The sequence below is a fragment of the Moschus berezovskii genome, chromosome 5 (genome assembly GCF_049115385.1).
Source record: "Moschus berezovskii isolate FMDL1 chromosome 5, NW_MosBer_1.0, whole genome shotgun sequence".
NCBI classification, from domain to species: domain Eukaryota; kingdom Metazoa; phylum Chordata; class Mammalia; order Artiodactyla; family Moschidae; genus Moschus; species Moschus berezovskii.
The window spans coordinates 53,122,688-53,150,437 of record NC_142464.1 but is presented as its reverse complement, the minus strand read 5'-3'; the positions used below and the strand labels follow the sequence as shown (position 1 = coordinate 53,150,437).

Here is a 27,750-nt window from a genome sequence, read left to right as displayed (position 1 = left end):
ATTGTAGGCATCTTAAACTTGACACCTTTAAAAGGCAATTTGTATATAGATTCCAAACCATTAGAGGTAAAAAAAAAACACAGAACAAAGACATCTCAAGTCAGTTCAACCAAAGATAGGGAAGGAAAAAAAGAAAAAAAATGAAATTCATGGTAAATAGAAAAAAAAAAAGATGGTAGAAAAAGTTCAAACACATCAGGAGTTTACTGAGACAAACTACAGAGTTAAATGTATCTATTAAAAGGATCTCAGATTGGGCAAAAAACCTTCAGCTAGGAGCTATTTATATGTCATATACTTAAATGATGGAAGTTGAAAATAAAAGTATAGAATAATACAGGTAAATACTCGTAAAAAGAAACTAGGTATAGTAATGTTACAACAGACAAAATAAGAAATGCTAAAAACACTGTGAGGGATATATTTTACACTAACAAAAAGAACAAGTCACCCCATCAAGATAAAACACTGGGACTTTGAGTGTGAAATACAAAGCAAAAAGTGCATAGAAATACAAGAAGAAATTGACAAAATCGCAATCACAGTGAATTCTGTCTCTCAAAAATTAGCAGATTAAGTGGTTAAAAAATAGGTTAAGAATATGATTTGACTAACTAACAAGTTTTCATTAGAAGACAGACTTGGTGCTCAACCACATTCTTCTCAAAAATAGTCCTTTAAATTTGCCATAGATCAAATTAGCAAAGAATGACTAACAAATTTCAAATTTGGAAAGCTATCGAATTTATTTTACAAGGCTAACACAAGCCAAGAAATCAAAATCAGACATAGTCACCCAAAAATAAGGAACAATACATGGCAAGGCTCACAGTATTACACATCTTTGCATCCCAAGTGCCTAGAACTGAGCCTGAATGACTGTAATATACCCAGCTTTTCCTCTGCTATTTTGATATCCATAAAATTTCATTCCCATCCTATTCTGAAAAAGGGATCACTAGAGATTCTATAAAAATTTCTAAATACTCACATGCTCTCCACTCATCAGGATGTTTAAAAGGAAACGCTAGACCATTATCAATTGCAGCTATTTTAATAAGTGTTTCTTTATCATCAGTCCATTTTGTATCCTAAAAGGAGAAAATAGTTGATAAACCAATTTATATGTGTATTTCCAAAAGGAAAATGTATAATAATTATTGAGCTTTAAAGACATTTTATCTGAAGAGTCTATAAAAATAAAGTTACCAGAAAGTACCAATTTACCATTTAAGGGAAGACAGGGTCTTAAGAACCAATAAAAGCTTCATAATCACTACTTTTTAAATTTGCTATTACAAAGTTATACAGTAATAGTTTCATTCTTTTCATCTATGGGGAAGAAGGCTTGATATTATTAAGACTTCAAAATGTGTAGTTCTGTGTAACAGGCTCTAGGTTTATCCACCTCACTCCAACTGACTCAAATTCGTTCCTTTTTATGCTAAGTAATATTCCATTTTATTTTATATATATATATGTGTGTGTGTACCACATCTTCTTTATCCGTTCACCTGGTGATGGACATTTAGGTTCCTTCCGTGTCCTGGCTATTGTTAAATAGTGCTGCAATGAACCCTGGGGAACATGTGTCTTTTAGAATTGTGGTTTTTCTCAGGGTATATGCCCAGTAGTGGGATGGCTGGGTTATATGGTAGTTTTGTATAGAGTAAGGTAAGTCAGAAAGAGAAAAATATTATATATTAACGCATATATATGGAATCTAGAAAAATGGTACTGATGAACCTATCTGCAGTGAAGGAATGGAGATGCAGATGTAGAGAAAGGACTTATGGACACAGCTGGGTAAGGAAAGGGTGGGATGAACTAAGAAAGTAGCATTGACATGTATACACTATTATGTGTAAAACAGAAAACTAGAGGGAAGTTGCTTCATAACACAGGAAGTCCAGCCTGGTGCTCCGTAATGACCTAGAGGGAGAGGTGAGATGCGGGGGAGGGGAGGGAGGCTCAAGAGGGAGAGGATATACGTATAATTATGATTGATTTCCGTTGTTGCATAGCAGAAGCCAACACAACACCGTAAAGCAACGTTCCTCCAATTAAAAAATGTTTTTAAAATAAATGCTATGACCATGTATACCAACAAATGTTAATTATGTGATGGGATGGAGGTGTTAACTAACCATACTGTGATAGTCATTTCACAGTATGTACTTGTATCAAATCATCATATTGTACACCTTAAAACTGCATGCATGTCAATAATACCTCAATAAAGTTGGGGAGAAAAATAAATAAAAAGTGTAGTTCTGGGTAATTCACTGTTAGATGTGTTGCTTAAATGGATGTGTGTGTGCCTGACTCTGTGACTCCCATGGACTGTAACCTTCCAGGTTCCTTTGTCCATGGGATTCTCCAGGCAAGAATACAGGAGTGGGTTGCCATTTCCTTCTCTAGGGGATCTTCCCAACCCAGGGATTAAATCTGGGTCTCTTGCACTGGCAGGCCGATTCCTTACTGACTGAGCCACCAGCGCTTAAATGTATGGTATTTGCAAAATACTGATATTTTTAAGATAATGACGAAGGTACCTTACTAAAATAAAATCTTTCCTAGGGTGTCATAGAAATAATTAGTTCAAATACAAAATGTTTCTAAATAAAACTCTCCAACAACCATGGCTAAATGTAATAAGGTCCAGTAGAAGGAACCTCAAGATACTCTTGATTACAGAATGTAGGCTATTTCTAACTTCTCCATTCTCCTGTAATGGACATGCAAGCCTCAGAAGCAAGAGAGTTTTCATGTTGAAGAGTACTTCTTATTATCTAAAAATAGACATTGTCATTATTAACTGGTCTGGATTTTGAAAAGGTGAAAAAGACAATTTTTAAATTAAAAGTATTAGAGTAAAGGTACAGGTGACACCTGCCAGAGCTGTTTCTGTTAGTTTATATCAAATATCTTATCTCAATGAGAATGCACAAAATACTTAAGAGGAAAAGAATAACGTTTTCAGTAAAATCCAGTTGCTTTAGATATACCAAAAAAATATATTTAGAAACTATTATAAACATGTATATTTTTATATATGTAATTTTAAATCCATTTCTGCTATAACTGTCATTTATTTTATCATTTTTTTCTATTTACAACTTCATTGAGGTATAATTTACACACAATAAACTTTACAAATTAAAGTGTACAAGTTGATAAGCACTGAAAGATATGAAACCACCCAGATGTTTCCCTGTGTCCTTTAGCAGTCTCCTTCCTCCCTCTATCCCACCCATGGCAAGCATTGTCTGCTTTCTGTCCCTAGGGATTAGTTTGCACTTTCTAGATTTTTATATAAAAGGAATCAGACAGTATCTTCCCTTTTGTTTAGCTTCTTTCACTCAGCAGGGTTTTGAGATTCATCCACATTATTGCGTGTATCAAACGTGTTCTTTATTTATTGCTGAGTACTTTGAATATGTAATTTCAAAATTCTTTGATGAACTATGAAAACTACAAATTTTTAAAAGTGATGTAACAGCTTTAAATGATGAGAATCAATTCAGTTCAGTTCACTCAGTCATGTCCAACTCTCTGCGACCCCATGGACTGCAGCACACCAGGCCTCCCTGTCCAACAACAACTCCCGGAGTTTACTCAAACTCATGTCCATTGAGTCGGTGATGCCATCCAACCATCTCGTCCTCTGCTGTCCCCTTCTCCTCTCACCTTCAATCTTTCCCAGTATCAGGGTCTTTTCAAATGAGTCAGTTTTTTGCATCAGGGGGCCAAAGGATTGGAGTTTCAGCTTCAGCATCAGTCCTTCCAATGAATATTCAGGACTGATTTCCTTTAGGATGGACTGGTTGGATCTCCTTGCAGTCCAAGGGACTCTCAAGAGTCTTCTCCAACACCACAGTTCAAAAGCATCAATTCTTCAGTGCTCAGCTTTCTTATACTCCAACTCTCACATCCATACGTGACTACTGGAAAAACTATAGCTTTGACTAGATGGACCTTTGTTGGCAAAGTAATGTCTGCTTTTTAATATGCTGTCTAGGTTGGTCATAACTTATCTTCCAAGGAGCAAGCGTCTTTTAATTTCATGGCTGCAGTCACCATCTACAGGGATTTTGGAGGTCCCCAAAATAAATTCTGACACTGTTTCCACTGTTGTTCCATCTATTTCCCATGAAGTGATGGGACCTGATGCCATGATCTTTGTTTTCTGAATGTTGAGCATCAAGGCAACCTTTTCACTCTCCTCTTTCACTTTCATCAAGAGGCTTATGAGTTCCTCTTCACTTTCTGCCATAAGGATGGTATTATCTGCATATCTGAGGTTATTGATATTTCTCCCAGCAATCTTCATTCCAGCTTGTGCTTCTTCCAGCCAAGCGTTTCTCATGATGTACACTGCATATAAGTTAAATAAGCAGGGTGACAATATACAGCCTGGATGTACTCCTTTTCCTATTTGGAACCAGTATATTGTTTCATGTCCAGTTCTAACTGTTGCTTCCTGACCTGCATACAGGTTTCTCAAGAGGCAGGTCAGGTAGTCTGGTATTCCCATCTCTTTCAGAATTTTCCACAGTTTATTGTGATCCACACAGTCAAAGGCTTTGGCATAGTCAATAAAGCGGAAGTAGATGTTTTTCTGGAACTCTCTTGCTTTTTAGATGATCCAACGGATGTTGACAATTTGATCTCTGGTTCCTCTGCCTTTTCTAAACCCAGCTTGAACATCTGGAAGTTCACAGTTCACGTACTGTTGAGACCTGGCATGGGGAATTTTGAGCATTATTTTACTAGCATGTGGGATGAGTGCAATTGTGTGGTGGTTTGATCATTCTTTGGCATTGCCTTTCTTTGGGACTGGAATGAAAACTGACCTTTTCCAGTAAAAAGAATATCAGTACTGAGCTGATATTATTCTTCTATGCTAATACAACATACAAAATAAAATTGCACAGAGATTTCAAAAATAGAATAAAAAATGTAACATAAGCAGGCGAAGGAAAGAAAAAAGATGATAAAAACAGAAAAAGGAGATAAAAACCAAGGATCAAGGTGAAGGAAATGAGGAAGTGATGAAGTGACGAAGAATAACTTCAAGGAATTTTTAATAGACACTGATACTGTGTTTATATATGCATATATATTAAAATTCCCTCACCGTAATTTCATCTTCATGTGTCTGCTTTTCACATCTGATTAACCAGTTATCATTTCCCCTGTCTTTCAAAACAAATGAAAAATCTATTACTTCATTTTTTATAGATATCATAGCTTAATATCAAGCAGAAAAACCTAGTCACCTCTTCGACGTTGAGACCTTCATTTGTTATCTGCAGCATATTAACACATTAAAGGCTTCAATTTAATACATACAAACTAAAAATACTCATAAATGTTAGTTAACATTTATTGTTTATTCTGTGCCAGACATTGTTGTTAAGTGCTTACCATGTATTAACTCATCAAATTCTTACAAAAACTCTGTAAAGTAGGTACAGTTACTGTCAAGAACTTTTAAATCAACTTTATTAGAAAGGATAATTTCTCTTCACCTTAGGGAGGAAAAACTATCTACCCCCGTTACCAAGCAAATTTCTGAATGGGCTCTTACCAAATGTCACGACAAGAGTACTCTAGACACAAATTTTTTAAAAAACTGAAATAGAGTTGATTTGATGAATACAACATTGTGTTAGTTTCAGGTGTACAATAAAGTGATTCAGGGAAATATACAAGTTTATCAGATTATTTTCCATTACAGTTATTACAAGATATAATATAATTTCCTAAGCTATACCATCTCCTTGTTGCCTATTTATTTTATGTATAGCAGTTTGTACCTGTTAATCCCATACTCCTAATTTGTCCCTCCTTCCTGCCTTCTCCCCTTGGGTAACCATAAGTTTGTTTCCTACGTCTGCAAGTTTGTTTCTGTTTTGTATGCAGATTCACTGGTATTACTTTTTTTAGATTCCGCATATAACTGACCATATAATTTTTGTCCGTCTCAGTCTGATTTACTTCACTAAGTATAACATTTTCTAGGTCCATCCACATTGCTGCAAATGGCAATATTTCATTCTTTTTTGTGATTGAGTACTATACTCCATTGGACTCTACACTAATTTTACCATTAATTTAAGACTGTATGATTTTATTTGTAAGCCCAGGTCGGATGGCTTCACAGCTGAATTCTATCAAAAATTTAGAGAAGAGCTAACACCTATTCTACTCAAACTCTTCAAGAAAATTGCTGAGGAAGGGAAACTTCCAAACTCATTGTATGAGGTCACCATCACCCTAATCCCAAAACCTGGTAAAGATCCCACAGAAAGAGAAAACTACAGGCCAATTTCACTGATGAATATAGATGCAAAAATCCTTAACAAAATTCTAGCAATCAGAATCCAACAACACATTAAGATGATACATCATGACCAAGTGGGCTTTATCCCAGGAATGCAAGGATTCTTCAATATCCGCAAATCAATCAATGTAATACACCACATTAACAAACTGAAAAATAAAAATCATATGATTTTCTCAATAGATGCAGAGAAAGACTTCGACAAAATTCAACATCCATTTATGATAAAAACCCTCCAGAAGATGGGAATAGAAGGGACATACCTCAACATAATAAAAGCTATATATGACAAACCCACAGCAAACATTATCCTCAATGGTGAAAAACTGAAAGCATTTCCCCTAAAGTCAGGAACAAGACAAGGGTGCCCACTCTCACCACTACTATTCAACATAGTTCTGGAAGTTTTGGCCACAGCAATCAGAGCAGAAAAAGACATAAAAGGAATCCAAATTGGAAAAGAAGAAATAAAACTTTCACTGTTCGCTGATGACATGATCCTCTACACAGAAAACCCTAAAGACTCTACCAGAAAACTACTAGAGCTAATCAATGAATACAGTAAAGTTGCAGGATATAAAATCAACACACAGAAATCCCTTGCATTCCTATACGCTAATAATGAGAAAATAGAAAGAGAAATTAAGGAAACTATTCCATTCACTGTTGCAATGAAAAGAATAAAACACTTTATATCTACCTAAAGAAACAAAAGACCTGTACATAGAGAACTATAAAACACTGGTGAAAGAAATCAGGACACTAATAGATGGAGAAATATACTGTGTTCGTGGATTGGAAGAATAAATATTGTGAAAATGAGTATACTACCCAAAGTAATTTATACATTCAGTGCAATGCCTATCAAGCTACCAACGATATTTTTCACAGAGCTAGAACAAATAATCTCACAATTTGTATGGAAATACAAAAAACCTCGAATAGCCAAAGCAATCTTGAGGAAGAAGAATGGAACTGGGGGAATTAACCTGCCGGACTTCAGGCTCTACTACAAAGCCACAGTCATCAAGACAGTATGGTACTGGCATAAAGACAGAAATATAGATCAATGGAACAAAATAGAAAGCCCAGAGATGAATCCACGCACTTATGATACCTTATCTTTGACAAAGGAGGCAAGAATACAAAATGGAGAAAAGACAGTCTCTTTAACAAGTGGTGCTGGGAAAACTGGTCAGCTACTTGTAAAAGAATGAAACTAGAACACTTCCTAACACCATACACAAAAATAAACTCAAAATGGATTAGAGAGCTAAATGTAAGACCAGAAACTATAAAACTCCTAGAGGAGAACATAGGCAAAACACTCTCCGACATAAATCACAGCAGGATCCTCCATGACCCACCTCCCAGAATATTGGAAATAAAAGCAAAAATAAACGAATGGGACCTAATTAAAATTAAAAGCTTCTGCACAGCAAAGGAAACCATAAGCAAGGTGAAAAGACAGCCTTCAGAATGGGAGAAAATAATAGCAAATGAAGCAACTGACAAAGAATTAATCTCAAAAATATACAAGCAACTCCTGCAACTCAATTCCAGAAAAATAAATGACCCAATCAAAAAATGGGCCAAAGAACTAAACAGACATTTCTCCAAAGAAGATATAAAGATGGCTAACAAACACATGAAAAAATGCTCAACATCCCTCATAATCAGAGAAATGCAAATCAAAACCACAATGAGATACCATTTCACACCAGTCAGAATAGCTACTATCCAAAAGTCTACATGCAATAAATGCTGGAGAGGGTGTGGAGAGAAGGGAACCCTCTTACACTGTTGGTGGGAATGCAAGCTAGTACAGCCACTATGGTGAACAGTGTGGAGATTCCTCAAAAAACTGGAAATAGAACTGCCATATGATCCAGCAATCGTACTCCTGGGCATACACACCGAGGAAACCAGAATTGAAAGAGACACGTGTACTCCAATGTTCATCGCAGCACTGTTTATAATAGCCAGGACATGGAAGCAACCTAGATGTCCATCTGCAGACGAACGGATAAGAAAGCTTTGGTACATATACACAATGGAGTATTACTCAGCCATTAAAAAGAATGCATTTGAACCAGTTCTAATGAGGTGGATGAAACTAGAGCCTATTATACAGAGTGAAGTAAGCCAGAAAGACAAACACCAATACAATATGCTGCTGCTGCTGCTAAGTCACTTCAGTCGTGTCCGACTCTGTGCGACCCCATAGACGGCAGCCCACCAGGCTCCGCCATCCCTGGGATTCTCCAGGCAAGAACACTGGAGTGGGTTGCCATTTCCTTCTCCAATGCATGAAAGTGAAAAGTAAAACTGAAGTCGCTCAGTCGTGTCCAACTCTTAGCGACCCCATGGACTGCAGCCTACCAGGCTCCTCCGTCCATGGGATTTTCCAGGCAAGAGTACTGGAGTGGGGTGCCATTGCCTTCTCCAATACAATATACTAACGCATATATATGGAATTTAGAAAGATGCAAATGATAACCCTGTATACGAGACAGCAAAAGAGACACAGATGTATAGAACAGTCTTTGGGACTCTGTGGGAGAGGGTGAGGGTGGGATGATTTGGGAGAATGGCATTGAAACATGTATATTATCATATGTGAAATGAATCGCCAGTTCGGGGTCGATGCATGTTACAGGATGCTCGGGGCTGGCGTTGGGGGATGACCCAGAGGGAAGATAAGGGGAGCAGGGAGGTGGGAGGGGGGTTCAGGAGGGGGAACTCATGTACACCCGGGGTGGATTCATGTCAATGTATGGCAAAACCAACCAATATAATATTGTAAAATAATTAGCCTCCAATAAATTTTAAAAAATTAAATTAAAAAATTAAAAAAAAAGACTATATGATTTTAAAAGATGAATCTAAAGAGGTACATAATGTTTTTTCAGAAACTAATATAAATGAGCAAAAAGTCTGAACTAGAGTTTTCAAGTTTCAGAGTACATCAGAATTACCTGGTGGGTGGAAATTTAGTCCCTTCAGCTATGTCCAACTCTTTGTGACCCTATGAACTGTAGCCTGCCAGGCTCCTCTGTCCATAGGATCTTCCAAGCAAGAATACTGGAGTGGGTTGCCTTTTCCTTCTCCAGTGGATCTTCCTGACCCAGGGACTGAACCCGGGTCTCCTGCACTGCAGGCAGATTCTTCACCGACTGAACTACCAGGGAAGCCCCATGCTGCTGCTGCTGCTAAGTCGCTTCAGTTGTGTCCGACTCTGTGCGACCCCACAGACGGCAGCCCACCAGGCTTCCCCGTCCCTGGGATTCTCCAGGCAAGAACACTGGAGTGGGTTGCCATTTCCTTCTCCAATAGGACCTGTTAAAACACTAACTGCTGGACCCACATTCAGTGGATTGGGATGGGTTCCCAAAAGATGCATTTGGGCCCACATAACACTGACCCTAAAACAGACCAGGGAACCACATTTGGGAATCACTGCTTCAAGTGATCAACAACGTCACTGCTCCCTGCCATCACAGAAAAAATTAAGAGTTTGTTGTGCTTACAGACTGTACTACAGTCATCTAATTTCAAAATAAGCATCTAAAATAACTTACACAATCAAGTTTTAATTATTCATATTATGCAGATAACATCTCCAATTTCCAGCAGGCTTTGTACTGCTGCCAAGAAACTCCACCTGAAGGACAGGTACTCATCACTATCACTGGGGCAGGAGCCCACCCTGAGTCAGAATCTCCAGTATGAGGTTAATTCTGCCTGGGAGAGTCGGCACTACATCTCTGCTTTCCAAGGCAGGCAAAGAAAAAGACTTTGTCTTTTTCAAAAAGTAGCCTTAAGACTACTACAGCAAAACTTTACATCTTTGATTTGGATAAACAAGAGCTGAATACAGTTTGAAAGTTAAGAAGATGTGAGTAAACAAATGAGAGAACTTCCATACCTGTATTTCTGATGATGTAATCCAAAACAACTAATCTTTCAAACTGTGACTGAAACTGTTTTCTAATATTCTCAGGCAAAGGGTCAGCTTCAAATTTCCTAAGCCAACATTCAGCCTCCTTGTAACCTTCAACAAATAACTGAAAGGAACCAATCTATAATTTAAAGAATTATAGTTAGAAAAGAAAATACAAGAACAAAGGAATTACCTTTAAAATTTCTCAGCAGTACTGTCATATTTATATAAACACAATAAGAAAAACTGAAATTAACACTAATTTACATAAGCCACATTTATCAAGAAAACTATTTTTATACATTAATTTAAAATAATCACATAAAGAATACATAGCAAATAAAAAATGATCAATCCTAGACTTTTAAGGAGCATAGAAGCTATTTTAGGATAATTGAAAAGGAAAATACACACATGTCCTTGAGGCACTTTTCTCAACGAGAATGCTATTTTCTAAAAATATTTATTAAAATGAATTCAATTATGAAGACCAAAATCTGTACCTATCTTGGCTATTTAATAATAGTGTAATTTTATCTTACTGGAAAAATACATTAAGATTCTTTTTTACAACAGAAAATAACTTTATTTTTTAAAATGAATGAATTATTTAACTATGCAGCTTAAAGATCCTGTAATAAATTTTAAAGACTTAATCATAACCTCTACAGTGGTTTTTAAAAAAGTCCTTTCCTTAAAGATATATCTATATTATAAGGTTTCCTATCACTAAAATTATGAGCTGTTAACATTAAACAATTTTTTTAAAGAAGAAAATACAAATTTAAACAGCACAGAATACATAGATAATGGTAACCTAGTTGGCCTCCTTTGTCCATGGGATTCTCCAGGCAAGAATACTGGAGTGGGTTGCCATCTCCTCCTCCAGGGGATCATCCTTACTGAGGGATCGAACCCAGGCCTCCTGCCTTGAGGCAGGTTCTTTACAGTCTGAGCCATCAGGGAAGCTGGCTTCATAAATACAAACAAATCACTACAAAGAAAATCTATCTCAGGAATTCCCCGGCAGTCCAGTGGTTAGGACTACCTGCTTTCACCGCTGAGGGGCTGGGGGTTCGATCCCTGGTTGGGGAATTAAAATCCTACAAGCTGGATGGTGATGCCAAAAATAGACATCTCTTAACACTTTATGTGACTTGTTGTTGGCATGAAATTTTAATGACTTCCTAAATGTTTTCTCTAAAGCACTCATAATAAGGTCCTAGCAGTCATAAATAGGGAAATTACCTCAGCATATGCAAGGAGTAACAAGCCTTGTCAATGTTTTCAAATTTTCCTGCTTACTTGGAGTACAATATTAAAGACAAGTTAACTATGTAGTTCTTACTCTAATTCTTTTATATAGATAAATGCATAGCAACAACAAAACAAAAAAAATTGCAGGTTAAATATATTAGAAAAAATAAGAAGTCTAGTACTTTTTTTAGTATGCTTTTTCCATTAACCTTCACTACCCTTGCTGAGCTAGTTGCTAATCATCCCTTGAAGTGAAGTGAATCATCCCTTAGGTTTATTTAAAACCTATGATAAGGAAAAAACAAAATCTAATATATAGTGAGTAAACCTGGTTACTACCATTTACTATGTGCCAGGGACTATACCAAGTACCTGATATTATCACAACCCTAGTAGTTTCTGTCATCCTCGATTTATAGAAACTGGAGCTTGGAGAATAAGTGACTTGTCCAAGGTCTCAGAGCTAACTGGTGAAGAGGCTTGGAGTACAGTCTAGGTCTAATTCTCGGCCTATACTTTCAGCTGTAACTTTATAAAGCCTTAGGTGCAATCTCCTCTTGAAATTCCCCAGCTCTCCGAACTGGGTTAAATATCCCTCCTCTACCCACTCTAAGCTCTCCGCACTTAATCATCATTAACAGTTTTATCATATTGTGTTGAGGCTGCTTGTTACTACAAGCTCTTGAAGATGAGAAAAACGTTTTTACTAATATATCCACAGCCCAAAGCACAGAGCCTACAGAGCTCTGGTAATATGTGATGAAGTTTGTTGAAGTTTTTGTGTGCTTCGTTTTGTCTGACTTTTTGTGACCCCATGGACTGTAGTCCACCAGGCTCCTCTGTCCATGGGATTCTCCAGGCAAGAATACTGGAGTGGGTTGCCATTTCCTTCTCCAGGGGGTCTTCCCGACCCAGGGATTGAACCTGTGTCTCTTGTACCTCCTGTATTGGCAGGCAGATTCTTTACCACTGTGCCATCTGGGAAGCCCAATATGTGATGAATTGCCCGCCCTTCGCCACACCGCCCCACCCCCAACAAAGCTCATCACAGTAACTTACCTTAGGAGGAAGTCCTATCCGATGAAATTTTCTACCTACTTTTGGCACTTTCTCTAAAGCATACTTTTTGCCTCTAGATTTTGCACGGTCAATTGCACTGTAGTTAAACGTCTCACTGACAAGCCAAACCACCTAGAAATGTACAGTTTAGAGAAATGGCTATTAGAATTTGCATTATAGTATGTCTATTCACATATACCGTGGAACTCACACTAATGCTGTAAATGAGTGAAGTTTAATGCTATACTAAATGTCCCTGAGACTCTAAAACAGAAAAGCTAAGAGACTTTGCAAAGTTAGTTAAATGGCACACATGTATTTTTTTCTGAGAGAGGTAGCCTAAAATTGGCCAGTGGAAGAAAGAAGTATGTAGAATTAGGAAGGAAGATTTAGAGAACTTTAAGTAAAAATGTATAAAGGCCAAAAAGACAGGAATCTTCTGAGTATGTTAGTTATCTCTACCTTCAACAGAATCTGTAGATCACTGCTTTCTTTCTGCTTTCTAAATGCTGGTTCTTTCTCTTCTTTTTGTCAGCATCATCTCAGCTCACGTGAGAAAGAGATATTCCCTTGGATATTCTGTGTGTCTACATTATTGGAAAAGATCCTGATGCTGGGAAAGATTGAAGGCAGTAGAAGAAGGTGACAACAGAGGATGAGATGGTTGGATGGCATCATTGACTCGATGGACATGAGTTTGAGCAAGCTCCAGGAGTCGGTGATGGACAGGGAGGCCTGGCGTGCTGAAGTCCTTGGGTCACAAAGAGCTGGACATGACTGAGTGACTGAACCAACTGACTGACACTAGAATAAATTTACTGGTCATTTGTGACTCAGGATCACCAACCGTGACTTTAGATTCTGTATACTAGAAGTACATGATAGAAAGAATGACAGAAAGAATGCCTCCTTTACCCTTGTTTTTGGTACAATGCCCAGATGAAGCTTTTCGTCCACAAGGTAGGCACCAGCTTCGGAAAGGTATCCCTGGTTAGGAAGCAGGCAGCCCCTGCCAAAGCAGCAAGGGCAGCAGACCTTGTGAACGTATTTGGTCCATTTTGGATTCAGGTGACCATAAGGCTCTTCTGATTTGGGTTTAAACACACCAATAATTTTCTATATAGGAAGAAAGTAAACACTTTGTTAGACTTTTAATCTAACAAATTAAAAGAGATGATAATCCATAAAATGCATTCTGGTCTTTTTCTACTCTTCCCACCACAGATTTGGGCATAACCCTTAACAATTAAGAGTTTTAATTCCAGTCACAGTTTTACACTCCTTCTCATTCAACAATCTAAAATCAATAATCTTTTGAGCTAGTGGTTTTCAAACTGTGCTCTGAGAAACCCTAGAGAAGGTGAGGGGCAAGAGCTCTGTGACCCTATCCTCTGGTTTCACCCATTTAACATAATGGATGCCGTAGTTAAAAAAGGGTTCTGCTGATTTTAAAATGTTTGAAAATCAGCGACCTAGGTCAAACAGTGTTATTATTCAATATCTATTAAATATTCAAATTCTATGTTCATTCATTATCTACCTTCCCAGCAGGTGTGCATTCTAAAAGGGCAGGGACTTTCTCTGTGAGGGCTGTATCACCAGTACTCAGAACAGTACCTGGCATACAGTAGGCATTCAAGCATTTGTTAAATGAATAAATCCAGTGACAAAAAGTCATCTCTAAGATACAAAGGAAATGACAAGATATAGTGACATCTATGCTGCCAGATTCTGCTACTCTTTTTTCAATTTTTTTTTATGAACCAATTTTAAATAAATTCTCTCCTCTTAAAAAAAACTGCTTATGGATGTCTAAAAGTCTTTCCCCATCAAGCATATATATCCTGTTAGAATTGTCTTTATTATTGGTCTGATAAAACATATTCATGTTAAATTTAGAAGCTGAATTATCCTTAGATAAGAAATAAAAAATCTTATTATAAGTATATAATTGCTTTATAATGCAGTAAAGTCTGAGTCACTAATAAAGAAGTCAACAAGAACAAATCAAGAAATCAAGCTTGGAATAAAGATTGAGACATTGACACTACCTACATATATATATTAAAATCTCAAAAAGACTGTTTTAAAAAATATAACTTCAGTCTTTGAAAAAATATTTGGGTAGAATTGTAATCTGTTTTTCCTCCTGAAAAAAGAACTGATGGCTATGAATCATTCAGAAAGCTTTTAGAAATGATAATACAGATTTTTTAAAAATTCTAAATGGAGTTGAACAAAGTCCATATCAGGCTCTCTTTTCTGCCTTAGGATTATTCTTTGGTTCATTTCATTTTGTTACATTCCAATGCCTTCAAACTTCACACTGCCCAGGATCCTTCTTTGGTATAATAATGCTGGAAAAAATATTCTGAGGGTAAAAGAAACCTCTGCTTTGATAGCACTCGACGCAATGGACATGAATTCGAGCAAACTCCGGGAGATAGTGGAAGAAAGATGAGCCCTGTGTGCTGAAGTCCATGGACTCACAAAGAGTCGGACACACCTTAGCAACTCAACAACAAGGACTTGTGAATATAAACCCCACAAATCCAGAGCTGAATGTTGAGTATTCAATAAACACTTGAAGCCAAGTATTAAAATAATAAAACAGAAATTATACAAACAGCTCTAGTTTTAAACAGTAGGGTGCTTTAGTTAAAAATAAACTGACCTTTATTTCTGAAAAGAGGGTGCACCAGTTTTATTAGGAAAATATCTTCAGAAACTCATAATGACTTCACATTAAAATTAGTGTTTTCCAAAAGGTCTGTTATGTATAGTAGGTCTATGAAATTCTCACCCTCTTAGGATCCTTCACAAAGTAACTTCCACTTGAACCTTGAGAGATTCTTTCTGGATAAACTTCAAATTCTATTGCTTGTTCTGCTTTCAATATAACATCGGCAAATTCTGGATCATCCAAAAATGTGTTCAACTCTGAAGAATCAACAATTATTGCATTAAGAAAAACATTAATACAGAATGCAAAAAAGAAGAAAGACCAGCTATGAGAATAGCTGACAACATATGAGCTCACAACATGGACCTGTAATACTAGATTAGGTTACCAGTGTTAAGACATTTAGGCACAGAAAAATGTAGACTTTCCTGGTGGCTCAGACAGGAAAGAATCTACCTGCAATGCAGGAGACCCGGGTTCAATGCTTGGGATGGGAAGATCCCCTGGAGAAGAGAATGGTTACCCACTCCAGTATTCTGGCTAGGACAGAGGAGCCTGGAGGGCTACAGGCCATAGGGTCACAAAGAATTGGACACGACTGAGCGACTAATGCTTTCACTTTTTTTCCCATGGAGTATTTTGATGTCTTTTTTTTCTTTTCTAACCCCACTTTAAGTATCAAGTTAAGACACAAGGAAAACAAGATTTCCTATCCTGAAGAAAAAATCACACAATTTCCCTGTGTTAACTTGAACTCCTCCCTCCCAGTGATTTTGTTCTTCAACCAGCCTCAGCCTGCATTTGCAGTCATTCCTCAGATATATCATCACCAATACCTGAAACCGCATCACACTTAGCATTTCAGTCATCTTCTATTTTCCTAGTTCACTGCCTCTGGCATCCTGAGTCCAAAAATTCTTCCATCCCACTAGGGCCTTTAAAGCACTGATCTACCAAATACTGCTCAAGGGTCTTCACCCACTTTGTGTCCCTCCTTGGACAGCATAAATTATGGTTAATCATCACTAAAATCACTCTCTTATTCCCACTCCTCATCATAGCTACCTGTAAAATCTCAATCCTGGTTAAATCCAACTGTCTACTGACTGTGCCTGTACCTGGACAGCTGAACTTGCCAAACACAACGCCTGGTGTCTTCCCTTAAATGCCTGGTGTCTCCCCTTTTAAAAAAACCCACAAACCTCAGCTGGACTCTTCATGTTGTCTGGGGAGCATACTACATTCCAGTTAAAGACTGAATGCTTGTGTTCCTCTGAAATACTTCTAGGCCTTAATCTCCAATGTGACCACATATGGAGCGGGACTTGGGGGGAAGTAATTAGGCTCAGATGAGGCCACGAGGGTGGGGATTCCATGATAGAGTTAGGCCATGTGAAGAGCCGGGGAGAAGGCTGCCATCTGCAAGCCAAGAAGTGAGCCCTTGCCAAGAACCTGATCATGCTGACACCCTGATTTTGGACTTCCCAGCCTCCAGAACTTAGCAATAAATCTGTTGTTAAAAAGCCACGTAGGCTAGGGTATTTTGTTATAATATCCTAAACTAGGACAACTTCCCTGACACACAGACTCTCCCACTCTTCTGAACAACTATCTCATACCCTCTCCTCTCCTCATATTCCCAACAACTCTTTCATCTTAGCAGATGATCTAGCTTCCTATTTCAAGAAGAAAACAGAAGCAGGCAGGAAAAATGATCATCCGCCCTCAGCATCATACTTACCCCTTCGCATTCTCTGCCTTCTGCTTATTACTGTACAGAAATGATCCAAAATCTAAGGTTGACTCTTCCACTTTGTATACTAGGCCTATCTCTCTGACTGTGTGCTTAGTTGCTCAGTTGTGTCCAACTTTGTGACCCCATGGACTGTAGCCTGCCAGGCTCCCCTGTCCATGGGGATTCTCCAGGCAAGAATACTGGAGTGGGCTGCCATGCCCTCCTTCAGGAGATCTTTCCAACCCAGGGATTGAACCCAGGTGTCCCACATTGCAGGTGGATTCTTTACCATCTGACCCCTACCAGGGAAGCCCTACCCCAGGACGTTTCTTTAGCAGTTCTTTCCTGAATCAGTATTTCCCTCGCTATTGGATCATTTCCACAAACACATGAAACTTGACTTGACTTCACTTGACTGTCAAGATGCCATTTCCCCAGGTTGTCCTTCCATTTCAACGGCTCCTCTTTTTCAGTCTCTTGTGGGCTCATTTTCACCTTCCTAGCAGCTTAACTCTGGAAAGCCCAGGTTCAGTTCATGGTCCTCTTCTTCCTCATTAGCACTTATGACTTTCAGATTAATATCTCAAGCCTGCACTTCTGCCCTGAACCCCAGATTACTATACCCAGCTTCTCCACTTGTATGTTTAGCAGACAGCTCAAACTTTACTGCCTCAAACTCAATTCATTTTCTCTCGACTGCCTCACTCACAGTATTCCCTGTATTACTGGCAATTGAAAATCTAGGTGTCTTGTGAAAAGCTTTGGAATCATCCATGACCTCACTCTCTCACCCTCCACATCCAATCCATCAGCAGGTTGTGTAGCTCCACCTTAAATGAACATCCAGAATCTAACCACTTCTTACAATCTCCATTCCTTCCATGTGATTCAAATCACTATCAACTCTAGCTTAGACTGTCACAAGAGTCTCTTAATGGGTCTCCTCTCTATACTCAACAGGGAAGTTATAGAATCCTTCTAAAACCTAAGTCAGTTAATTGCCTGGCAGTCTAGTGGTGAGGACCCAGCACTTTCACTCATGGGGCAGTCCAGTGACTCTCCATCTCATTCAAAAGAAAAAAATCTAAGTTCTAATATTGGCCCCCAAGACTCTACCCAATCTCCCCTAACCTCCACTTCATTTTTCTGCTTAGCACTTATCACCTAACCTATCACACAACTTAGCTATTTTGTGAGTTCCAAGAACAAGTATATCTTTCACTGCTACATACCCAACTTTTTACAGTTCCTGGAACGTAAGAGGCATTCAATAAATATTTGAAGAATTAATAATTAATCATTTAAAATGGCAGACAAGTTCAATACTCACATCTTTCTTGAAAGGCATATAAATGTTTTTACATGTAAATATTATGAAAAATTTCCTTAATTTAAAACTTGCCTTAATTCAGACATAGAACTATTATTCACTAATTTTTAAAAGCTTATGCTGAGAAGAATATTGCAAAAAGGGCCCTTGGGCTTATTTAACCTACTTAAAACAATAAATAATCCAAGTATTTAGTCATGTTCATAAAATTGATATACTATTTTCAGATCTAGTCCATGAAAATTCTTAAGAATGAAGGGAGATGAGGCAGCCCTAAGATGACAGAGGAATAGGATGGGGAGACCACTTTCTCCCCCACAAATTCATCAAAAGAACATTTGAACGCTGAGTAAATTCCACAAAACAACTTCTGAATGCTGGCAAAGGACATCAGGTACCCAGAAAAGCAGACCATTGTCTTCGAAAGGAGATGGAGAAGTCTTGAGGCTACTGTAAGAATAAGACTGAAAACCAGAGGCAGGAGGCTTAAGTCCAAATCCTGAGAACACCAGAGAACTCCTGACTGCAGGGAACATTAATCGACAGAAGCTCATCAAATGCCTCCATCAGTTCAGTTCAGTTCAGTTCAGTCGCTCAGTCGTGTCTGACTCTTTGCGACCCCATGAATCACAGCACGCCAGGCCTCCCTGTCCATCACCAACTCCCGGAGTTCACTCAAACTCATGTCCACAGAGTCGGTGATGCCATCCAGCCATCTCATTCTCTGTCGTCCCCTTCTCCTCCCACCCCCAACCTTTCCCAGCATCAGAGTCTTTTCCAGTGAGTCAACTCGTCGCATGAGGTGGCCAAAGTATTGCAGTTTCAGCTTTAGCATCAGTCCTTCCAATGAACACCCAGGGTTGATCTCCAGAATAGACTGGTTGGATCTCCTTGCAGTACAAGGGACTCTCAAGAGTCTTCTCCAACACCACAGTTCAAAAGCATCAATTCTTCAGCGATCAGCTTTCTTCATAGTCCAAGCTTTCTCACATCCATGCATGACCACGAGAAAAACCATAGCCTTGACTAGAAGGACCTTGGTTGGCAAAGTAATGTCTCTGCTTTTTAATATGCTATCTAGGTTGGTCATAACTTTCCTTCCAAGGAGCAAGCGTCTTTTTATTTCATGGCTGCAATCAACATCTGCAGTGATTTTGGAGCCCAAAAAAACAAAGTCCGACACTGTTTCCACTGTTTTTCCATCTATTTCCCATGAAGTGATGGGACCAGATGCCATGATCTTTGTTTTCTGAATGTTGAGCTTCAAGCCAACCTTTTCACTCTCCTCTTTCACTTTCATCAAGAGGCTTTTGAGTTCCTCTTCACTTTCTGCCATAAGGGTAGTGTCATCTGCATATCTGAGGTTATTGATATTTCTCCTGGCAATCTTGATTCCAGCTTGTGCTTCTTCCAGCCCAGCGTTTCTCATGATGTGCTCTGCATATAAGCTAAATAAGTAGGGTGACAATATACAGCCTTGACATACCCCTTTCCCAATTTGGAACCAGTCTGTTGTTCCATGTACAGTTCTGACTGTTGCTTCCTGACCTGCATACAGGTTTCTCAAGAGGCAGGTCAGGTGGTCTGGTATTCCCATGTCTTTCAGAATTTTCCACAGTTTACTGTGATCCACACAGTCAAAGGCTTTGGCATAGTCAATGAAGCAGAAATAGATGTTTTTCTGGAACTCTCTTGCTTTCTCCATGATCCAGCGGATGTTGGCATTTGATCTCTGGTTCCTCTGCCTTTTCTAAAACCTGCTTGAACATCTGGGAGTTCACGGTTCACATATTGCTGAAGCCTGGCTTGGAGAATTTTGAGCATGACTTTACTAGCGTGTGAGATGAGTGCCATTGTGTGGTAGTTTGAGCATTCTTTGGCATTGCCTTTCTTTGGGATTGGAATGAAGACTGACCTTTTCCAGTCCTGTGGCCACTGCTGAGTTTTCCAAATTTGCTGGCATATTGAGTGCAGCACTTTCACAGCATCATCTTTACCTACACTGAAACCAAGCACCACCCAAGGGCCATTACTGAACACTTCACTGCACTCCAGAAAGAAGAAATTCAGCTCCACCCAACAGAACAATGATGCAAGCTTCCCTAACCAGGGAACCTTGACAAGCCACCCATCCAACCCCACACACAGCGAGGAAATTCCACAATAAAGAGAACTCCACAAACTGCCAGAATATGGAAAGGCCACCCCAAACACAGCAATATAAACAAGATGAAGAGGCAGAGAAATATCCAGCAGTAAAGGAACAGGATAAATGCTCACCAAACCAAACAAAAGAGGAAGAGATAGGGAATCTACCTGATAAAGAATAATGAATGATAATAGTGAAAATGATCCAAAATATTGAAAACAAAATGGAGTTACAGATAAATAGCCTGGAAACAGGGATTGAGAAGATGCAAGAAAGGTTTAACAAGGACCTAGAAGAAATAAAAAAGAGTCAATATATAATGAATAATGCAATAAATGAGATCAGAAACACTCTGGAGGGAACCAACAATAGAATAACGGAAGCAGAAGATAGGATAAGTGAGGTAGAAGATAGAATGGTAGAAATAAATGACACAGAGAGGAAAAAAGAAAAACAAATTAAAAGAAATGAGGACAATCTCAGAGCCCTCTGGGACAATGTTAAATGCCCCAACATTTGAATCATAGGAGTCCCAGAAGAAGAAGACAAAGAGAAAGACCATGAAAAAATACTTGAGGAGATAATAGTTGAAAACTTCCCTAAAATGGGAAAGAAAATAATCACTCAAGTCCAAGAAACTCAGAGAGTCCCAAACAGGATAAACCCAAGGTTAAACACCCTAAGACACATATTAATCAAATTAACAAAGATCAAACACAGACAACAAATATTAAAAGCAGCAAGGGCATGAGGCAGCAACCAAATGCTTCTCTGAACTTCTCTGAAATTCATATCTTGTAAGAAATTAACTTTAGGAGGGTATATCTGTATGACAAAAGGAGGATTTGCCAAAACAGAAAACATAGAATGTCTTATTTCTACTTAAATGTGTGTATGGGGGTTACTGTATCATGACATAATATAAAACTTGGATGAAGACTTCCTGATTTTCTGAAAAACAGATATATGATAACTGCAGGATTTTAATATTCATCAAACATGCTGCCATAACTTAGATTATTCTTGGTAAAATATAAAGTCATTTATTTCTAATTCCTAAAGTTTATAATATATATTATTAGAGCTGAAATCTTATGTAATCAATAAACCACTTTTTATTTTTGTTCAAAAAAGAAAAAGAAAAGCAGCAAGGGAAAAACAACAAATAACACACAAGGGGATCCCCATAAGGATAACAGCTGATCTTTCAATAGAAACTCTTCAGGCCAGGAGGGAATGGCAGGGCATACTTAAAGTGATGAAAGAAATAACCTACAGCCCAGATTACTGTACCCAGCAAGGATCTCATTCAAATATGAAGGAGAAATTAAAAGCTTTACAGACAAGCAAAAGCTGAGAGAATTCAGCATCACCAAACCAGCTCTCCAACAAATGCTAAAGGACCTTCTCTAGACAAGAAACACAGAAAGGGTGTATAAACTCGAACCCAAAGCAATAAAGAAAATGGCAACGGGATCATACTTATCAATAATTACCTTAAACGTAAATGGGTTGAATGCCCCAACCAAAAGACAAAGGCTGGCTGAATGGATACAAAAACAAGACCCCATATATGTTGTCTACAAGAGACCCACCTCAAAACGAGGGACACACACAGACTGAAAGTGAAGGGCTGGAAAACGATATTCCACACAAATAGAGACCAAGAGAAAGCAGGAGTACAATATTCATATCGGATAAAATAGACTTTGAAATAAAGGCTGTGAAAAGAGACAAAGAGGGAGACTACATAATGATCAAAGGATCAATCCAAGATGAAGATATAACAATTATAAATATTTATACACCCAACATAGGAGCACCGCAATATGTAAGACAAACACTAACAAGTGTGAAAGGGGAAATTAACAACAATGCAATAATAGTGGGAGAATTTAATACCCCACTCACACCTATGAATAGATCAACTAAACATAAAGTTAATAAGAAAACACAAACATTAAATGATACAATAGACCAGTTAGACCTAATTGATATCTATAGGACATTTCACCTTTTTCTCAAGTGAACATGGAACTGTCTCCAGGATAGATCACATCCTGGGCCATAAATCTAGTCTTGGTAAATTCAAAAATACTGAAATCATTCCAAGCATCTTTTCTGACCACAATGCAGTAAGATTAGATCTCAATTACAGGAGAAAACATATTAAAAATTCCAACATATGGAGGCTGAACAACACGCTGCAATATAACCAACAAATCACAGAAATCAAAAAAGAAATCAAAATATTCATAGAAATGAATGAAAATGAAAACACTACAACCCAAAACCTGTGGGACACTGTAAAAGCAGTGCTAAAGGGAAGGTTCATAGCAATACAGGCATACTTCAAGAAACAAGAAAAAAGTCAAATAAATAACTCTACACCTAAAGCAACTAAAAAAGGAAGAAATGAAGAACCCCAGGGTTAGTAGAAGGAAAGAAATCTTAAAAATTAGGGCAGAAATAAATGCAAAAGAAACAAAAGAGACCATAGCAAAAATCATTAAAGCCAAAAGCTGGTTCTTTGAGAGGATAAATAAAATTGACAAACCATTAGCCAGGTTAATCAAGAAACAAAGGGAGGAGAGAAACAAGATGGCGGAGGAATAGGACGGCGAGACCACTCTCTCCCCCACAATTCATCAAAGGAACATTTGAACGCGGAGTAAAGTCCACAAAACAACCTCTGAATGCTGGCAGAGGTCGTCAGGCACCCAGAAAAGCAGCCCATTGTCTTCGAAAGGAGGTAGGAAAAAACATAAAAGATAAAAAGCGAGACAGAAGAAGTAAGGACGGAGCTCCGTCCCGGGTAGGGAGGCTTTAAAAAGAGAGAAGTTTCCAAACACCAGGAAACACTCTCACTGGCGAATCTGTGGCGAGCCTTGGAAGCTCAGAGGGCCACATAACCCTCTTTTTTTTTTTTAAGATTTCTTAAAAACCCACAGATTACCCGCCAAATGGTAACTCCCAGCGGAGAAGCAGCGCAGACGCCTGCAGACGCCATTAGCAAGCGGGGGCTGGGCAGGGAGGAGCCGGCTGAACTGCTTAGAGAGAGGACTGGGCTTGAATGCCGCGAGAACAATTTGAGAGAACTGGGGAGAGCAAAGCAGACTGTGGGATACCTTCCCCACGAAAAGGCGGAAAGCTCTAACCTACGACACGGCCAGCCCCGCTCACAGAATAAAAGACTGAGCAGAGTGAGCTGGCTGTGGCTGGCCCATCCCCCATCCCCCGCCGAGACAGGCAGGGAGCGCAGCCAGAGCCGGAGCGGGCAACCGCGGCCCCAGAAAGGCGTCTGATACAAACTGCAGACAGGCTTGTTGCTATTCAGGACTTCTTGGGCTCGGGCCGGTCGATCTCCCCCTGAGAAGGTGCGCCGGTTGTACACCCAGAAAACTGAGTGGCGGGGACTGGGGAGGCGATAAGTCACAGAGACAGCGCTCGCCAAACACCTGGTCCCCTGAGCTGCTCGGACTGGGGAAGGCACAAAACGCAGGCCCAACCAAGTCTGCGCCTTTGTGGAGTACCTGAGAACCTGAACTTGAGCCGCTCAGACCTGGGAAGTGCATACAACCCAGCTCCGGCCTCGGACAGTTCCCGGCAGAGCAACCTAGAGCCTGTGCAGTGTAGACTGGGACAGCATACGTGCTGTGAGCGGGGGCAAACCCAGTGTGGCCGAGACGCTGCGAGCACTCCCCACAGACGCCAGAGATATTCGACTGCAGCGTCCCTCCCTTCCCAGAACAAGACTGAACAACTGAGCCTTAAAAAGTGTCCACCCACCCCTTAGTATCAGGGCAGAAATTAGACACTGAAGAGACCAGCAAACAGAAGCTAAAACAGAGGGAACCACCTTGGAAATGACAGATAGAGACGTCTAGAGGCTACTCCAAGAATAAGACCAAAAACCAGAGGCAAGAGGCTTAAGGCCGAATCCTGAGAACACCAGAGAAGTCCTGACTCCAGGGAACATTAATCGATAGGAGCTCATCAAACGTCTCCATACCTACACTAAAACCAAGCACCACCCAAGGGTCAACAAGTTCCAGAGCAAGACATACCACGCAAATTCTCCAGTAACACAGGAAACTAGCCCTGAGCTTCAATATACCGGCTGCCCAAAGTCACTCCAAACCCACTGACATCTCATAACTCCTTACTGGACACTTCATTGCACTCCAGAGAGAACAAATCCAGCTGCACCCACCAGAACATCGACACAAGCTTCCCTAACCAGGGAACCTTGACAAGTCACCTGTCCAACCCCACACACAGTGAGGAAACTACATAATAAAGAGATCTCCACAAACGGCCAGAAGAGGGAAAGGCCACCCCAAGCAAAGCAATATAAGCAAGATGAAGAAGCAGAGAAATACCCAGCAAGTAAAGGAACAAGATAAATGCCCACCAACACAAACAAAAGAGGAAGATATAGGGAATCTACCTGATAAAGAATTTCGAATTTTGGTGGTGAAAATGATTCAAAATCTTGAAAGCAAAATGGAGTTACAGATAAATAACCTGGAGAAAAGGATTGAGAAGATGGAAGAAAGGTTTAAGAAGGACTTAAAGGAAATAAAAAAGAGTCAATATACAATGAATAATGCAATAGATGAGATCAGAAACACTCTGGAGGGAACAAACAGTAGAATAACAGAGGCAGAAGACAGGATAAGCGAACTAGAAGATAGAATTGTAGAAATAAATGAAACAGAGAGGAAAAAAGAAAAACAAATTAAAAGAAATGAGAACAATATTAGAGACCTCTGGGACAATGTTAAACGCTCCAACATTCGAATCATAGGAGTCCCAGAAGAAGAAGACAAAAAGAAAGACCATGAAAGAATACTTGAGGAGATAATAGTTGAAAACTTCCCTAAAATAGGGAAAGAAATAATCACCCAAGTCCAAGAAACCCAGAGAGTCCCCAACAGGATAAACCCAAGGCGAAATACTCCAAGACACATATTAATCAAATTAACAAAGATCAAACACAAAGAACAAATATTAAAAGCAGCAAGGGAAAAACAGCAAATAACACACAAGGGGATTCCCATAAGGATAACAGCTGATCTTTCAACAGAAACTCTTCAGGCCAGGAGGGAATGGCAAGACATACTTAAAGTGATGAAAGAAAATAACCTACAGCCCAGACTACTGTACCCAGCAAGGATCTCATTCAAATATGAAGGAGAAATCAAAAGCTTTACAGACAAGCAAAAGCTGAGAGAATTCAGCATTACCAAACCAGCTCTCCAACAAATGCTAAAGGATCTTTTCTAGATAGGAAACACAGAAAGGGTGTATAAACTCGAACCCAAACCAATAAAGAAAATGGCTACGGAATCGTACTTATCAATAACTCCCTTAAAGGTAAATGGGTTGAATGCCCCAACCAAAAGACAAAGGCTGGCTGAATGGATACAAAAACAAGACCCCCATATATGTTGTCTGCAAGAGATCCACCTCAAAATGAGGGACACATACAGACTGAAAATGAAGATATTCCATGCAAATAGAGACCAAAAGAAAGCAGGAGTAGCAATACTCATATCAGATAAAATAGACTTTAAAACAAAGGCTGTGAAAAGAGACAAAGAAGGAAACTACATAATGATCAAAGGATCAATCCAAGAAGAAGATATAACAATTATAAATATTTATGCACCCAACATAGGAGCACCGCAATATGTAAGACAATTACTAACAAGTGTGAAAGGGGAAATTAACAATAATGCAATAATAGTGGGAGATTTTAATACCCCACTTACATCTATGGATAGATCAACTAAACAGAAAATTAACAAGGAAACACAAACTTTAAATGATACAATAGACCAGTTAGACCTAATAGATATCTATAGGACATTTCACCCCAAAACAATGAATTTCACCTTTTTCTCAAGTGCACACGGAACCTTTTCCAGGATAGATAACATCCTGGGCCATAAATCTAGCCTTGGTAAATTCAAAAAAGTTGAAATCATTCCATGCATCTTTTCTGACCACAATGCAGTAAGATTAGATCTCAATTACGGGAGAAAAACTATTAAAAATGCCAACATATGGAGGCTGAACAACACGCTGCTGAATAATGAACAAATCATAGAAGAAATCAAAAGAGAAATCAAAATATGCATAGAAATGAATGAAAATGAAAACACAACAACCCAAAACCTCTGGGACACTGTAAAAGCAGTACTAAGGGGGAAGTTCATAGCAATACAGGCACACATCAAGAAACAAGAAAAAAGTCAACTAAATAACCTAACTCTACATCTAAAGCAACTAGAAAAGGAAGAAATGAAGAACCCCAGGGTCAGTAGAAGGAAAGAAACTGTAAAAATTAGGGCAGAGATAAATGCAAAAGAAACAAAAGAGACCATAGCAAAAATCAACAAAGCCAAAAGCTGGTTCTTTGAGAAGGTAAACAAAATTGACAAACCACTAGCCAGACTTATCAAGAAACAAAGGGAGAAGAACCAAATCAATAAAATTAGAAATGAAAATGGAGAGATCACAACTGACAACACAGAAATACAAAGGATTATTAGAGAATACTATCAGCAATTATATGGCAATAAAATGAATAACGTGGAAGAAATGGACAAATTCCTAGAAAAGTACAACTTTCCAAAACTGAACCAGGAAGACATAGAAAATCTGAACAGACCCATCACAAGCACGGAACTAGAGGCTGTAATCAAGAATCTTCCAGCAAACAAAAGCCCAGGTCCAGACGGCTTCACAGCCGAATTCTACCAAAAATTTAGAGAAGAGCTAACACCTATTCTACTCAAACTCTTCCAGAAAATTGCTGAGGAAGGGAAACTTCCAAACTCATTGTATGAGGCCACCATCACCCTAATCCCAAAACCTGGTAAAGACCCCACCAAAAAAGGAAACTACAGGCCAATATCACTGATGAACATAGATGCAAAAATCCTTAACAAAATTCTAGCAATCAGAATCCAACAACACATTAAGAAGATCATACATCATGACCAAGTGGGCTTTATCCCAGGAATGCAAGGATTCTTCAATATCCGCAAATCAATCAACGTAATACACCACATTAACAAACTGAAAAATAAAAATCATATGATTATCTCAATAGATGCAGAGAAAGCCTTCGACAAAATTCAACATCCATTTATGATAAAAACCCTCCAGAAAGTGGGAATAGAAGGGACATACCTCAACATAATAAAAGCTATATATGACAAACCCACAGCAAAC

At 38.8% G+C, this 27,750-nt stretch overlaps 1 protein-coding gene across 2 annotated transcripts in view; it reads right to left on the bottom strand.

Moving 5' to 3' along the window:
• PI4K2B (phosphatidylinositol 4-kinase type 2 beta) overlaps positions 1-27,750 on the bottom strand; it is a 47,366-nt gene that overhangs the window by 6,807 nt on the left and 12,809 nt on the right. For both annotated transcript variants that reach the window (XM_055434423.2, XM_055434424.2), the window contains exons 2-7: positions 15,412-15,548; positions 13,524-13,724; positions 12,609-12,740; positions 10,278-10,431; positions 5,141-5,202; positions 992-1,091 (exon numbers count right to left, since the gene is read on the bottom strand). In XM_055434423.2, the coding sequence (XP_055290398.1) occupies positions 992-1,091; positions 5,141-5,202; positions 10,278-10,431; positions 12,609-12,740; positions 13,524-13,724; positions 15,412-15,548 (786 nt within the window). The remainder of the gene's footprint in view (positions 1-991; positions 1,092-5,140; positions 5,203-10,277; positions 10,432-12,608; positions 12,741-13,523; positions 13,725-15,411; positions 15,549-27,750) is intronic.